Source organism: Papaver somniferum, chromosome 1, assembly GCF_003573695.1.
Source record: "Papaver somniferum cultivar HN1 chromosome 1, ASM357369v1, whole genome shotgun sequence".
Taxonomy (NCBI): domain Eukaryota; kingdom Viridiplantae; phylum Streptophyta; class Magnoliopsida; order Ranunculales; family Papaveraceae; genus Papaver; species Papaver somniferum.
The window spans coordinates 16,784,945-16,799,228 of NC_039358.1; the positions used below are offsets into that span (position 1 = coordinate 16,784,945).

At 39.0% G+C, this 14,284-nt stretch overlaps 5 protein-coding genes across 5 annotated transcripts; 2 read left to right on the top strand and 3 right to left on the bottom strand.

Moving 5' to 3' along the window:
• Positions 1 to 660: 660 nt before the first annotated feature.
• Positions 661 to 1,284, top strand: LOC113355058. Its single transcript, XM_026597887.1, has one exon. The coding sequence runs from the start codon at positions 661 to 663 to the stop codon at positions 1,282 to 1,284; it is 624 nt and encodes a 207-aa protein (XP_026453672.1).
• A 366-nt stretch (positions 1,285 to 1,650) lies between these two features.
• LOC113280208 (F-box/kelch-repeat protein At3g06240-like) lies at positions 1,651 to 3,349 on the bottom strand. The gene is made up of 2 exons (XM_026528864.1): positions 2,174 to 3,349; positions 1,651 to 2,023 (listed from the first exon to the last, which is right to left on the bottom strand). Exons 1-2 carry the CDS (start codon positions 3,001 to 3,003, stop codon positions 1,984 to 1,986), a joined length of 870 nt encoding a protein of 289 aa, XP_026384649.1. The 5' UTR covers positions 3,004 to 3,349; the 3' UTR covers positions 1,651 to 1,983.
• Positions 3,350 to 3,378: 29 nt separating this feature from the next.
• LOC113280199 lies at positions 3,379 to 6,436 on the bottom strand. The gene is made up of 7 exons (XM_026528857.1): positions 6,173 to 6,436; positions 5,448 to 5,942; positions 5,023 to 5,172; positions 4,756 to 4,902; positions 4,629 to 4,664; positions 4,113 to 4,549; positions 3,379 to 4,013 (listed from the first exon to the last, which is right to left on the bottom strand). Exons 1-7 carry the CDS (start codon positions 6,369 to 6,371, stop codon positions 3,399 to 3,401), a joined length of 2,079 nt encoding a protein of 692 aa, XP_026384642.1. The 5' UTR covers positions 6,372 to 6,436; the 3' UTR covers positions 3,379 to 3,398.
• Positions 6,437 to 7,827: 1,391 nt separating this feature from the next.
• Positions 7,828 to 9,897, top strand: LOC113280215 (UDP-glucose 6-dehydrogenase 5-like). The gene has a single exon (XM_026528870.1). The coding sequence runs from the start codon at positions 7,985 to 7,987 to the stop codon at positions 9,440 to 9,442; it is 1,458 nt and encodes a 485-aa protein (XP_026384655.1). The 5' UTR covers positions 7,828 to 7,984; the 3' UTR covers positions 9,443 to 9,897.
• LOC113280224 (porphobilinogen deaminase, chloroplastic-like) lies at positions 9,752 to 14,049 on the bottom strand. Its single transcript, XM_026528877.1, has 5 exons — positions 13,274 to 14,049; positions 11,924 to 12,329; positions 11,196 to 11,399; positions 10,551 to 10,728; positions 9,752 to 10,118 (listed from the first exon to the last, which is right to left on the bottom strand). The coding sequence occupies exons 1-5, from the start codon at positions 13,480 to 13,482 to the stop codon at positions 9,991 to 9,993; spliced, it is 1,125 nt and encodes a 374-aa protein (XP_026384662.1). The 5' UTR covers positions 13,483 to 14,049; the 3' UTR covers positions 9,752 to 9,990.
• Between the last annotated feature and the right edge of the window lie 235 nt (positions 14,050 to 14,284).

The following is a 14,284-nucleotide window of genomic DNA, read 5'->3' on the forward strand; positions in this document are numbered from 1 at the left end:
CGAGCACGGGTTGAAGAAATGACTACCCGTGAAGAATATCAACCCGCGGGTTTTGGCCCGTATTAACCCGAACCCGTGTAACCCGTAACAAGCCAGCCCCGGCCCGCCCGTTTGCCAGCTCTATTACAGACTCCTGGGTTTACAAGGCTTTACCCCAAATACTGCCCTTGATCTAACGGCTACAATGCCACTAAATGCTTACATCTAAACCACTCATTACAAAAGATAAAGACACCCCTAGTTGGTTAAAGGCTACAACTAAAGATTACACTAAATACCGTCGTCGAAATGATATGGGCGCCCTCCTCCTAGGTTTGGGACATGACAGCGTTCTCATGTACCTACTCTCTTCCGAGTGACAAGCAAAAAAAGAATTGAAATCATTCACCCACTCCGGCGGCCAATATATACTAATCACGGTATGGTGCATGTTTTTTTGTCAATGTGACAGGAAATTAACATAAGAACATCACCCACATTTACTAACCTTTACTTGTCTTGTAGTACCACAAGAAGGAACATTTCCCACATTTAAGTTTTGAGGAATATCTATAAATTAAAAGCACTTCATTTCTGACAGTTAAAAGAAGGAAACAAGCTGTTGAGTTGAGACATTCCTAGCTGTATCTTCTTGATTCTTGCAGAGTGAGTATTAGAGCTATGCATTCCAAAATGTTCTTAGTAATTATAATCACGCTGTGGTTTATCGGTTTCGCCGAGTGCCAGTCTCCTCCAGCAATTTTTCTCAAAAAGTTTTATGTTCCTGGCCTCGACATAGGGTCAAATGAGTCTCAAGGCATCAACACCACGACCATATCTGTCGAGCTCAGTTTTTGGAGGTTAAACAACAAGGGACGCGAGCAGCCAAAATCTGTTTATTACGATAGCATTAATTTGGCTGTTTATTATTATAGTGATAGCTCAGATTTACCGATCGGAAACATCTCTATACCCGAGTTCCATCATTCGTCCGGTTTGGCAGCTCATCGCTCAGGGACAGTTATGACTCTTGGAGTACCTTGGGAAAAGGCTAGAACAGAGGTTTCTAGCGGGAAAACGATCATGTTTAGGATCGAATTGGATACAAAAACAAGGTATTCGAATGGAATTTTGAAGTCAAAAAGACATGATTTGAGGTTAGGAACGAACGTTACTGTCAATGATCGAGGATCGATGTCTTTCAACCACGATTTGAGGCTATCAAGCGCTCCTGTTCAAGTCGGTGGTCTTATAAGCCTGGGTATCGTTGCCTTATCGGTTCTCGTATTACATATTCTTCTTTAGTGACGGAGATGTATGAGTTAATGCATTATTATTACTGGTTGTTATTTGTAATTCGTAATTTTAAGTTTACCTTTGTACTTATGTATTCCAACAAGAGCATTACAAACACGACTGCCACTATTGGTAGAGAGCTTTAAATGATTGGATGATCTCAAGAAGAAATGCAGAATTAATAACAAAAATGTTAGAAGAAACTCCACACAGGCAGATGTATTGTTGTGCATGTTAGGCGAGATACAACACAAAAGGTTCACGCCATTCACTACCATTACATGGTGTATTTAGAGGTTGTATAATATAGAACAATTATGCGAGAAACATAATGAAAAATAACTCGTTAAATCTCAACAAAATAACGTAATGAAAAATAACTCATTAAAGCGTAAATAGCACTAGCCCAAAATGATAATTGCACCACTGTTTCTAGTTTAATCCAACTGTTTCTGACTCGGACTCATACCACTGGACTACTAGAGACCAAGTTCTACAGAGAGCTTTAGAAACACACATCTAGTATGCAGTTGCATTATTTTAAATATATCCAGAAAACAAGACATTAAGACGACTAAACCTAAACTTAACCCTGCACAAAAGAATTCTACTGCGTCATCTCAATGAGATTATACATCACCATATTTGTTATCCCCAAAGCATTCTCTTGTTTCAGTTCTTCATCCCATATGATTGCCTCAAGCCCAACTAATCTAAACTATCTAAGCCTGCTCTATGCCTGGGCACCCTGCATTACCACAAAATTTAAGAGTTGTCCATCAGTGTTTATAAATTATGACAATCCAAACTTATTTTGCTTAACAGTAAAAGCTGCAACGACGGGACAGGAAACAGATATACAAGTTAATACCATATAAATACTAACAAATTAATTCACCTGTTGGTTCCTCTTGTCCTTCCCTGATAAGTATTAGAGTTCAGTGAAATTAAGCTTTCGCAATAAGACCCTTCCTTTTCGATGTGTGTTACCCTGAGGAGGTTAGTTGGTCTAAGTCTTCGATAGTTTGGGTCGTATGAAATTAAAGAACCATTAGAAGAAATCCCGAATAGAATCTCCCCACTCTTAAAAGACCACACAAGCCTCAATAAATAATCATTCGAGACCGACTCATGGTTAATCACATAGCGTTTAGTCCAAGATTCATGAACTCCATAATCCTGCATTACCCATACTTCAACCTGAAGACAAATATCGCTACCAAGCACACAGAGGCACCCTTCCAACGCCCCCACTTTCATAAACCGATGCGGCCTACTCACCGAAGTTTTTGGTAGTTGCATCTCTTTGAATATCTCCTCACTCATATCTAAAGAGACTACAATTTGTCGTGAAGAGTCCTGCGATTCAGCTAACCAATGAAGATCTCCATTAACAAGCACCCCAGCATCCCGAAGGCTGCGAAACTCCACATTTCCAATTCTTTTCCAGGAATTTAATCCTAACGAATAGACTTGAACTAAATTATCAAAACGAGTTAGTAACTTGTAATCATCATTCTTAGAATCATAACCAAATGCAACCATGCTCATTTGATTCATATCATCATGATCATCTGGTGATTTGGGTACTTGTTTGTACTCTTTGGTTGCTGGATTCCAAAGACATAAAAAAGTCGTATCACGATTTTCTAACCATAGGCAAACCAGACCATGACAACAACCCAGTAGATCAACTGAACACTCTCGAGAATTGAATGGATAATCCATTTCTACTGCATAATCAAGAAATTTATCCCTAGACAATAATGATTCCAATGAATCATTACCTATGGAATAGATAATCTATACTGGTTTTCCGAACCCGGAAACCCGCTAAATATTGATCCAGCAGTAGAAGAAAAACCATCACAAGAAATACTTCCAGAAAGGGCCTCCAGATAATGCTCCAGTCCAAATGGGGTCATTTCAAGATCAAATTTCGTAACCTTTGTCTTTCGTTATGCATTTGCAGGCACTGTTAATCACAACTTACAAGCAGATATGTCATCCTCTCGAATATGGACTTCTACATGTGTTCACATGCTGCAATGATTGTAAAGTTCCTTGTAAATCAAGGATTCTAAGTTACTGCTGAAGTTCAGATTGCTGCGACGTTTCTTCCTTTATTTATGAAAGATGCCAGGCCCATATGTCGAATACACAATTTCAAAAAACAATGGATACTGTAAGAATGCAAATAAGGTCACAGGGACACATGCACTTAAAGCTAATGGAATTGGAACCCATCCAAATTTGGGACCAAGTGAAATAGAAAGTGTTGCACTAAAGGCTACCATCATGGTGATTATAGAGAAAAAAAGAGTCGCATGACCGATGATTAACCTTTTAGGCAATGAGTTGAGAAAATCTTGTTCAGCATAACGGGAAGTTAGGATGGATAAGAACATCAGAATCGATGTGGAGGAAGAGAAAAAAGCCAAAGCATCTGCTACTGCAAACACCATAAAAGCATTTCGACGTAAAAAGATTGGGAAGCCTGCTAGTTTGTTACTGCCATCATCATCGCTAAAATTACCACCAGGAACTTGAAAAGCTGCAGCAAATACTACAGTAGCAATGAGGGTGGCTACTAACATGCACGACTGGGCTGTATCTTTCATCCATTTCTCCCCTTTTTCCATTAAGGCATGGTGTTGCTCCTTGAACAAAATTCCTGGTGTCTTTCCATCATTGTTTCTTGTTACCTTGTGGATTGGTAGCGTAATATTTTCAACGGCCTGGAGAAAAGGTAACATCATTAACAATGCACACAACAACAAGCTAGTAATCATACCAATTTGGTGTAAGTTTGGACTTTTATGTGCTGAAATATGTACCTCAAACCACTGCAGCTCTCTCTGCATTTGCAAAGCTACACAAGTGACCGAGTGAAGCTGAGAAAAAGGTGATAACTTGGCAGCTAAATGCAGGATAGTATTACCAAACTCGTCTCTCGAGTAAACCAATTTTTTCTTGTGCTCATTCATCTGAAGTACGAGATTGAAGATCTGTTCATGTCGTTCTTCTATTGCAATCTCAAATATACTACGTCCTTGCGATTTAAGCCAGATTAGATCGGGAAACATTTGAATGCACTCTAGTACAACCTCGACAGTTCCATAAATCGTGGCTGTCGTGAAGGTAGACGAATCTTTGAAAAAATCTGAGATTCCTGAACAGCTCATAAGAAAAATCTGTGCACAAATACATTTGACCAAATCCAAGGCTTGTTTATGCATCAACTTTTCATCGTATACTTGTTTGATACCACGGACTGAAATAGAATAAAATCATTAATCAAATTTAATTACTTCATACTACTTCTATTGAGACCGAAAAAACTATTGCCATACCTTTCAAGAGTAGTTCTTTTATCCGTCCATAGTGCACTGAAAAGGAAAACCCGGTATCCCTGAGTAAGATAAGGATCAATACACAAGAGGACTGCCAAGGTAGCTAGCTAATAAAACTCAAACAAACCTTGAATTGAGGAGGCAATGACTGAGATGTTGTTAGTTGTGCTTTGAGTAGTGATATTGGTTGATAGTTCCCCTGAAATCAGTAAAGGATTCTCCAAATCTGCTCTTACCTGGTTGGCAACTGCAGGAGATGACTCCACTGTAATAACTGAACCACCAAAATTATATGGATTGTTTCAGATTTTCAGTTGAATGGAATCATATCTTCAGTAGCTAGGAGTTGCACTCAAATTATATAAAGCAGAAGATTAGTTAAGCAGTGACCAACATGGGTAGATGAACCTTTGCCAAGGTCGCAGCTGACTTGAACTTGGGAATGCATACGGCCTCTCCGCCATCACTTCCAATGCACAACAGCCACTTTCATCCTTCAGTATAGCCAGATCCGGGTTCTGCTGAATTAAATTCATAGCAATATCTACATACAAGAAATTCATTACCTAGAAAATCAGTTAACTTAAGAAATTATACTTGTCATGTCTATCCATAGAACACATCTAACAAGAACAATCTATCCACACCCTTAAGGATAGCCATAGCCTTCAGCCATTTGATGGACATATAATGATATATTTTACTCCTAAACTGATTCTTGCTATCTGCATTATTAGATTACTGAGAAACAATATTGTATTGTAGGACACACATTTATAAATGTTGGTTTTTTAAGCTAATTAAGTGATGATTACTTACCATATAAACCAGCTCTAGCAATGGTACAGATTAGCTCACCACCAACCAATGGATTGTTTATACTATCTCCATCAATGGTGACACTGCAAAGATATTCAATCATCTCCTTTGGTTGATTCGATGAAGAATAGATAGCACTCAACAGTGGTGTCCATCCATTCATATTACGCAGCTGTGTTAAATTGGGATTTTTCTGCAACATGGCCTTGGCAACTTTTGTATGCCCAGCAATGGCAGCAAGGTGGATCGCTGTCTCATCATTGTTGGTTTCCCGTAATTCAAGAGCATCTGATTGCATGAGTTGCACTAGCTCTTCGACAAACTTGGCATGCCCTGCAGCTGCAGCTACATGCAGTGCCGTCTCTGAGAATATTGTGATTCCGTCAGTCGTTGAGGCCAAATCATCCTTGATGATATCTTTAGCCCTTTTCCAGTCCCCATTCACTGCTGCTTTGTACAATGGCAAAGACTCACTTAAAGGCCTCAGGCGATTACCTGCCAAAGCACACATGCTCAATTGCTCATCAGAACCTATTCTTGTTAACTAGTACCACAAAAACAATTTGCTACAAAAACTTCATATGATTTGAAATGCGGATACTAATTAAACAGTAACAGTTAATTGTTCCAGAATTCAGTATGTAAGTGATTAATCCACAAGCAATTAACTTAGCACCATATTAAGTCATCTCTTCACCTAATTAGGCTTAGGAAAGTTTGCATACCTGAATCGTAGGACGGGACGGAAACATGGGATGGTGAAAAACAGCAGACAGTCGGATTAATCTCTGCCAAATCAGAAGCACCAAGCTGAACCACATTGCGAAGATCAAATGGCCGTTGCTCAGACGCAGCAGTACTGTAATCGCAAGTTATCTCTTGCAAGTAAGGATTATCTTGTGCTAACTTCATCCTTGTTGACATTTCCTAATGTGAAATTGTTGTTGCGTATAGCTAGTTTGTGTTTCCCTTTGAGATTTCAGAACTAACGTTACCCTGTAAGTTGCACCTGAAGTCAAATTCCACTTTGGAAAAGACTTGATGAACCAAACATTTATACAATTATTTAAGAGCCTGCCACCCTCTGACCCTAGTTAGCAATTCGGGATTCGTCAAACGTACGGAACATCAAACGTACGAGTATTATACGGTTTTGTAAAATCCAGATTCGGTCAAAAATTCGGTCAACGGGACGTGATTCGTTAGTAATTCGGAACGGCATACGTACGTGTATAATTCGATTTATAAATGTGAGTTCGGTTCTGAAAATTCGGTATCTATATATAACAAATAATTTGTATTTATAAGGTCATAGACCAATTTTTATGCATATGTGTGAGTTATTTAAAGAAAAAATAAACTTAATATGATGATATTAATAATATATACAACATTAGTTATCCAAGAGGACGTCGTATGGTGGTTTAGATGCTTGGTTAGTGAGTTTGAGATCTCTCTCACCTTCACCTTCAAATCTCTTCAGTCGTTTTTGTTTCATAAAAATTACAACACGTCTAATATTCGGTCGTGTATGCTCGGGAGGCAGTAAAGCCCAAAAAATGGGATCTTTGAAAAGTAAAAGCTAAAGAATTTATGGCGAATTAAGCGGACGTATCATTCGGGATACGTAAAATTCGTGAACGGTTCGCGAATAATCCGGGAATGCCACATAATACGCGACTTGGGTTCGGAGTTGCAAACGTACGCGAATAAGACGGTAAAATTCGTGATACGGAAAAATTCGCGAATGATTCGCGAATCATTCGCGAACTTACTAACTAGGCCTCTGACTTGAAAGATACAACTTGAAGAAGACTTTGACTAAGAAATATGAATAATCAAAAAGGAGAAGAACTTTCTCAACAAAAATCTGAATGTAACTATTTAATCATCTCCTTTTTGGAACTTCGTGGAACTATACGAGACGAAGTAACCTGGTGATTTCATGATCTGTCACAAATTTGAGGCCTGCACAATGGGTCGGACGGGTAGGGTTTTTAGCCACCCTATCTGCCGGGGAGGGTGTTTGAGGATTCGGTTCTGCTCGGTATTACGAACCCGGCACAGAACTCGATTTAAAAAGTTGGGTCCATTTCTTAACGGATCCGGGTCTTGAACCCGAACCAGGTATTTCGTTGGATCCGAGAACCCATTAGATTCTCAAAAAAACAATTACTGGATAGAGACAAGGGTACTGGTCCTGCTGACTACGTTAAAAGAGAAGAAAAAAAAAAAAGTGACCATGCTGCTGATATCCATTTTATTCTCTCTAAAAGCATTCATGTATGATCCTACCTTTTCTCCCCTCCACAAGAAAATATTCACAAATTTCGCTCAAACTAACAAAGCTTCGTTAAATTTTTCTTCTTCAAAAGAAAAAAGAAACCCTATGTATGTTCCTTTTGAGCTCTCAAAGATCCAGGGCATGCAGTTTAGCGGTTGTTATCAGAGTTAACTAGAAAATTGGTCTTTCTCAATCGAGAATCCATTGATCAAGAAGCAAAAGAATAAGAAAACACGCATAAAGTCGTTCCGAAATGGTAAAAATATGTTGCATCGGGGCCGGTTACGTTGGAGGACCGACAATGGCAATGATCGCCTACAAGTGCCCTGATATTCAAGTGGTCGTCGTGGATATTTCAGTTCCGCGTATCAATGCCTGGAACAGTGACCGTCTCCCAATTTTTGAGCCTGGCCTTGATGAAGTTGTCAAATCATGCAGAAACACCAATCTCTTCTTTAGTTCAGACGTCGAGTCCCATATTGCGGATTCCGATATCATCTTCGTCTCAGTCAATACCCCAACCAAAACCCGTGGTCTTGGAGCTGGCAAGGCAGCTGATCTCACTTACTGGGAAAGTGCTGCCCGTATGATTGCTGATGTCGCCAAGTCCGACAAGATTGTGGTAGAGAAGTCGACCGTCCCCGTGAAGACTGCAGAGGCCATCGAGAAGATCTTAAACCACAGCAGTCGTGATGGTGTTAACTTCCAAATACTCTCGAACCCTGAATTCCTTGCAGAGGGTACTGCAATTGATGACCTCACTAATCCAGATCGGGTCCTCATAGGAGGACGTCAGACCCCTGAAGGACAGAAGGCCGTGGCTGCTCTTAAGGGTGTGTACGCCAAATGGGTCCCCGAGGATCGTATCATAACCACAAATTTATGGTCAGCAGAACTCTCAAAGCTGGCAGCAAATGCAATATTGGCTCAAAGGATCTCCTCTATCAATGCGATGTCTGCATTATGCGAAGCAACGGGTGCTAATGTCTCGGAGGTTGCTTATGCCGTGGGTAAGGACACTAGGATTGGCCCCAAGTTCTTGAACGCAAGTGTCGGGTTCGGCGGTTCATGCTTCCAGAAGGACATACTGAACCTGGTGTACATTTGTGAGTGCAACGGTCTGACAGAGGTGGCAAACTATTGGAGGCAGGTAGTCCAGATTAATGACTACCAGAAGTTGAGGTTTGTGAACAGGGTAGTGTCATCCATGTTCAACACTGTATCGGGAAAGAAGATACTAGTGTTAGGATTCGCATTTAAGAAGGATACCGGTGACACTAGGGAGACGCCTGCAATAGATATCTGCTTGGGTCTATTAGGGGACAAAGCAAAGTTGTCAATCTACGATCCACAGGTAAGTGAGGATCAAATTAGAAGGGATCTAACGACGAGCAAATTTGACTGGGATCATCCGCAGCACCTGGTCCCAAGTAGTCCTACAGCTAAATCGAAGGAAATGGTGACTGTCACATGGGATGCATATGAAGCAGCCAAGGGAGCTCATGGTATCTGCATCATGACGGAGTGGGATGAGTTCAAATTCTTAGATTACCAGAGGATCTACGATGGAATGGAGAAACCGGCATTTGTATTCGATGGAAGGAATGTAGTGAATCCTGATGAACTAAGAAAGATTGGATTCATCGTATACTCTATAGGCAAACCATTAGATGCTTGGATGAAGGATCTCCCAGCTGCCCCTTTAACCTAACATCCTCCGCTTAGCACTTTCCATTTTCTGTTTCTTTACCATTAGCACCAGTTCTCTTGTAAGATTTACCTAAGTTTTCTTTTCTTTGTTTTGTTTCTTGAACTACTTCACCAAATCATCTTCAAATCACTTTCTTCCTGTCACCTGCTAACTTGTCTTACAGAAAACAAAACATGAAACCTATCTATGAAAAGGAAACTGGTTCTCTTGGACGTTTAAGAAAGATGTGCAGTTGCTTACTGAAAAAAAACAACGCTAATAGATTTCATTTTGAACAATTACCAAATAAGAGATTATATACGCCAACTGTGAAGAAGAACGAGGAAAACGAAAAACTAACTTGCACAAAAATGAATAAATAGTCTAATCTAATCTCTTCAGCATTTGAAGTTCCGTACAGCATGCTTTATCTAATCTAGCTCAACAAACGACTACAGCCGGTAAATGTTACAAAGTACAGACATCAGAAGCAGGCGCATTACCTCTTCCTTCGAATGCGCCAGAGACTTTCTTTCTCTTCACCTATTATGTTTTATTGTTTTGTATTCCTACTTTTGGGCTGTTAAGAAATCAAAGAAACCTGGACCAGCACGTGAACGCAATTCCTCACCAGCATCTTTCCCCATGGCAATCATATCATCGAGAGCAAATGTACCCGTTCTCGATGTCTCAAGTACTAAAATAAGAAAGAAAGACAGTAAATGAGTAGACACAAAAAAATTTGAAAAGAAGAAGTGTTTTTTAGTTGGCCTATTTATTTTTATGAGGTGAAACAGTTTTAAAATTTTGTGAAAATCTGCCAAGATTGGTTAAACTGCTCAAAATAGGAAGAGAACAAGCATATCATGAATCATCTCTATGTGGAATCCACTAACTACTTCGAATGAGACTTCAGAACAAGTGGTAAGTAAGAGTTAAGTTTACAAGTTTGTCTAGAAAAGAAGTTTTATAGTGTAGCATTCAATCCAAATATCGTTAAGACTTTTACCTTGCTATAAAAAAAGTGCATATTATAAGCAGAAACCAGAGGGTCCTTGTTGGATTTTATATACAAGTTGTGGGCAAGTTCGGACGTAAGACAATCGAAAATCAATAATATTTGGCTTACCTTGAGTTCCATCAGGTGAAGCAACCAATCCCCTGAATACACAAGAACCATCTGTATCGCGGTGAGCATAACCTGCAATTGGAGTTCGGCAAGAACCATCCAGTGTTGCAAGGAAAGCTCTTTCACATGTGATGGCAAATCTGGTATCCTCGTGATCCAGTGAAGCAATGTAATTAGCCTACACAAGACAGTGTTAATAAATATTGACAGAATTCATTTTTATTGCATAATAATTCGAATAGAAACTAAAATATGCAAGTCACAGAGAAACGCACTCAAGTTTTTCACCATTTTTACAGGCGACCCCAAAAGCTTAAATTTAACCCTAGTTAGTGTCACTGTCTAAAGGAACAAAGAGAACAACCACGGTCCATTTACATAGAAAAGAAGAGGAAAACAGAAAAGGAAAAGTCAATTCCGATCACCATAAAACGAGAAAAAAGAAGCCAACTGAGCTAAGCAAAAGAAAGTCAAAAGGCACTAGGAGGGGGTGAAGGAAAGGACAAACTGAAAATGCAGTAGCACTAAGTTCAATCAAGAAGTGAGGGTGTCAAGTAAACCTATTTACATAAAACTTCTCATTTTCTTAGAATCAACAATCTGAAAAGAGGGAATTGCAAGACTTGGAAACTAACGGATATATACCATCTTATCATCATTGGTCCGACATGCAATTCCAATAGCTCCTTGAGCAACGGCTGGAAGCATATCATCTATAGATAGAATGGCAGTGACATTTTCTGTCATGTCAAGACGTTTGAGCCCGGCCAATGCTAATAAGGTCGCTTTGACTTTCCCTTCTTTAAGTTTCTTTAATCTTGTTTGAACGTTGCCTCTAATGTTCTCGACCTGCAAAATAGGAAATAAATGCATCAAAGGAAGGCTCCTAAGAGATAGATAAGATTATAGAACGCAGGAACTGGACAAATTAGAGAAACGATACAGAACAAAGATATGTTTGGGAATCTGCTACTCAGAATGACAGGATTGTTTATGAACTTTTAATAAGATGAGTTGACCATTCAAGTTGATGATTCCAATGCAGACTCCAAAATTCAACCCACAACAAGATGCAAGAAACTAAAGGCGTCGATTCAGTATAACTTGCAAACCAGCCTATTTGGATTATGACAACCTAAAATGTTGTGCCCAGTAGATGGACATATCAAGATGGTAATTGCTGACACTAGCACTCTGTTATGACCAAAATGGTCACTAGTTTCAAAATCCATGTTCTCGATAACCACTACCCCTCAAAGGAGATAACAGAAGGCTGAGTTATGTATATGTAGACGAAACGCCACCCAGGCACTACCATGAAGATTGGTAACAAGTGAAGATCCTGATACTCTCTCATACAAATTATTACTTACTTTCAATGAAGGGTATTTGTGCAGTATCTGTGATTGTCTTCTAAGAGAAGCACTACCAACAACACTTCCAGCAGGGAGATCACCCAGAGAAGCTGCACTTAATGAAATAAATGCATCACGGACATCTTCTCGTGGAAGGTTGCATGGTAAAATCGTCCCCTCTGGTAAATATGTAGGGACATCTTTCATAGAGTGGACGGCGATATCTATGTCGCCATTTAGTAGAGCTTCATCTATCTCTTTTGTGAACAGGCCTTTGCCTCCTATATCTGCAAGAGGCTGATCCAGTATCTTGTCACCAGTTGTTTTTATAATAATAATTTCAATGGCTCCTTCTTCAGCCAAGTCTGCATGTGCGGCAATGAGTCTCTCCCGTGTTTGGTAAGCCTGAGCAAGTGCCAGTGGGCTGTCCTAAACAAAGCACAGGAATTATATCACCCAACGGAGAATACTTAAAACTGTACAAAGAAGAAGAAAAAAAAGCTTCCAGAATATGGATAAGGACACCTCTCAGATTGCCAGAAAATAATTTTAAGTATCTTCATTGATTTTAAATTCAGTTTCTTGAGTATTTGAACTTTACGGATTTCTTACAGGCACTCCCCATATATTGTTCTGAATATACTGACAGCAATAACAAATTCAGTTTCTTGAGTATTTGAACTTTACGGATTTCTTACAGGCGCCTTTCTAGCAGTTATGCTCACAAATTACTTTTTTTGTAGGTCCCTAACATTTGGCCAAAACTGATACTGACAAGACTTGGGTAGAAGACTGACCTCAAAACGAACAGGTATAGCTAGCTTTCAGTCCCTGACATAAACCTCCATAGATCTTAGTTAACTTCTAAACTAGTAGAACTTTCTAAGGTCATACTAATTGATGGCTTCATAATCATATCAAAACACATAACAGATACAAAACCACCTTGCTGTTCAAGTTTCTACAACAGCCAAAGAAAAGATAAAGACCCAGCAAAGCAGGAGCAAATGAACCTATTCATATTATGTTCAGAAACGGATGGACAATGCTCAGTTAAACAGGTTCAAACACATGAAATTTTCCATGTGTTCAGAAAGAAGTCTCAATAACTTAACCCCATAACTTCTAACTAACTAAATTGGAATCAATTGAGATGGTTTATAGCACACATAACCCTAATCAAATCAATAAGAACAGTTATGCAGTGCCATCTTGTTCTCCAACACCACCATAATAATTCACAGATCATAAAAGTACAAAAATGAAGATATTTTATCCAAATATCCAAAACCCAGAAACAAAAACTCAAAGCGAAGCCAAATTTGTACATGATTAGCTTACACAATTTACAAAGAAGGAAGATAATACCTTCCTCTGGTTCCAATTTTGATTAGAGAGACTTTCTTCTGGATTTGCTGCTCAACGGTAACAGCAGCCTTGGCAGTCAAAACAAGGTGTTTTCGAGAGGAAGAAGATGGTGGTGGGAACCCAATAACTGAAATCGACCCATTACTAAGATTCTTGTTTGTAATTGGAGAACCAAGAAATATACACTGTTTCAAGGCTAAGTTTGCCATTATTCCCAAACAAAGATAGATAAAGAAAGAAGAAGAAGAAAGTTTGGGTCTGAATTTTGTAGAGATGAGGAGGGTTTTGGTTTTTTAGAAGAAAGAAAGAAGGAATTATTGAGAGGGGGAAAAAGATAATGTCAGAAGATTGAACCAATCAAAATCCAACATCCCAGTTTTCATCCTCCCCATCCTGAATTAGGTACAATTTTTCGCTGTAAAAAAAGTCTACTGATTAACACAGTAGATGAGATCTGATTAAATCTTAATCTAATATTAATACTATACCTAATCGATAATTTAGTATAAAAGGTGTTGACTATCAAAAAGTGTTTGCTCGATTACCTAGCTTAAGTAATTAAACTCATAATTCAACTTAGATCGTCTCCAATGATGATTTTTACTGCAATCTCTTAAACTGGTGTTGGTGAGATTGAGATATAATAGGAAATAGGAATTTTTCGATAAATGAAAAGGTATGAAAATGACTATGTGAGTCTAGAAATCTAAAATTTTCTCTGTGAAAGTTTTTCTATTTGTAGTTATTTTTTTCTAACTACCGCCCACATTTCTTAGAATCTCCATTAGAGATGCTTGTTGCAAAAACCATGTCTTATAGGAGCATTTGCACCTGCAAACATACTATTGAGCGAAAGATGCATTTGCACCTGCAAACATACTAATTGTCAACTTTGCGGTCAACAAAATACTTCGCCAATGGGAGGACTAAACAAAAAAAAACAGAAGATTCCGTACGAAAATTTATCCCCATTTGTTTGGTCTCTAAGCAAAGCTGATTCAATCTATCTAC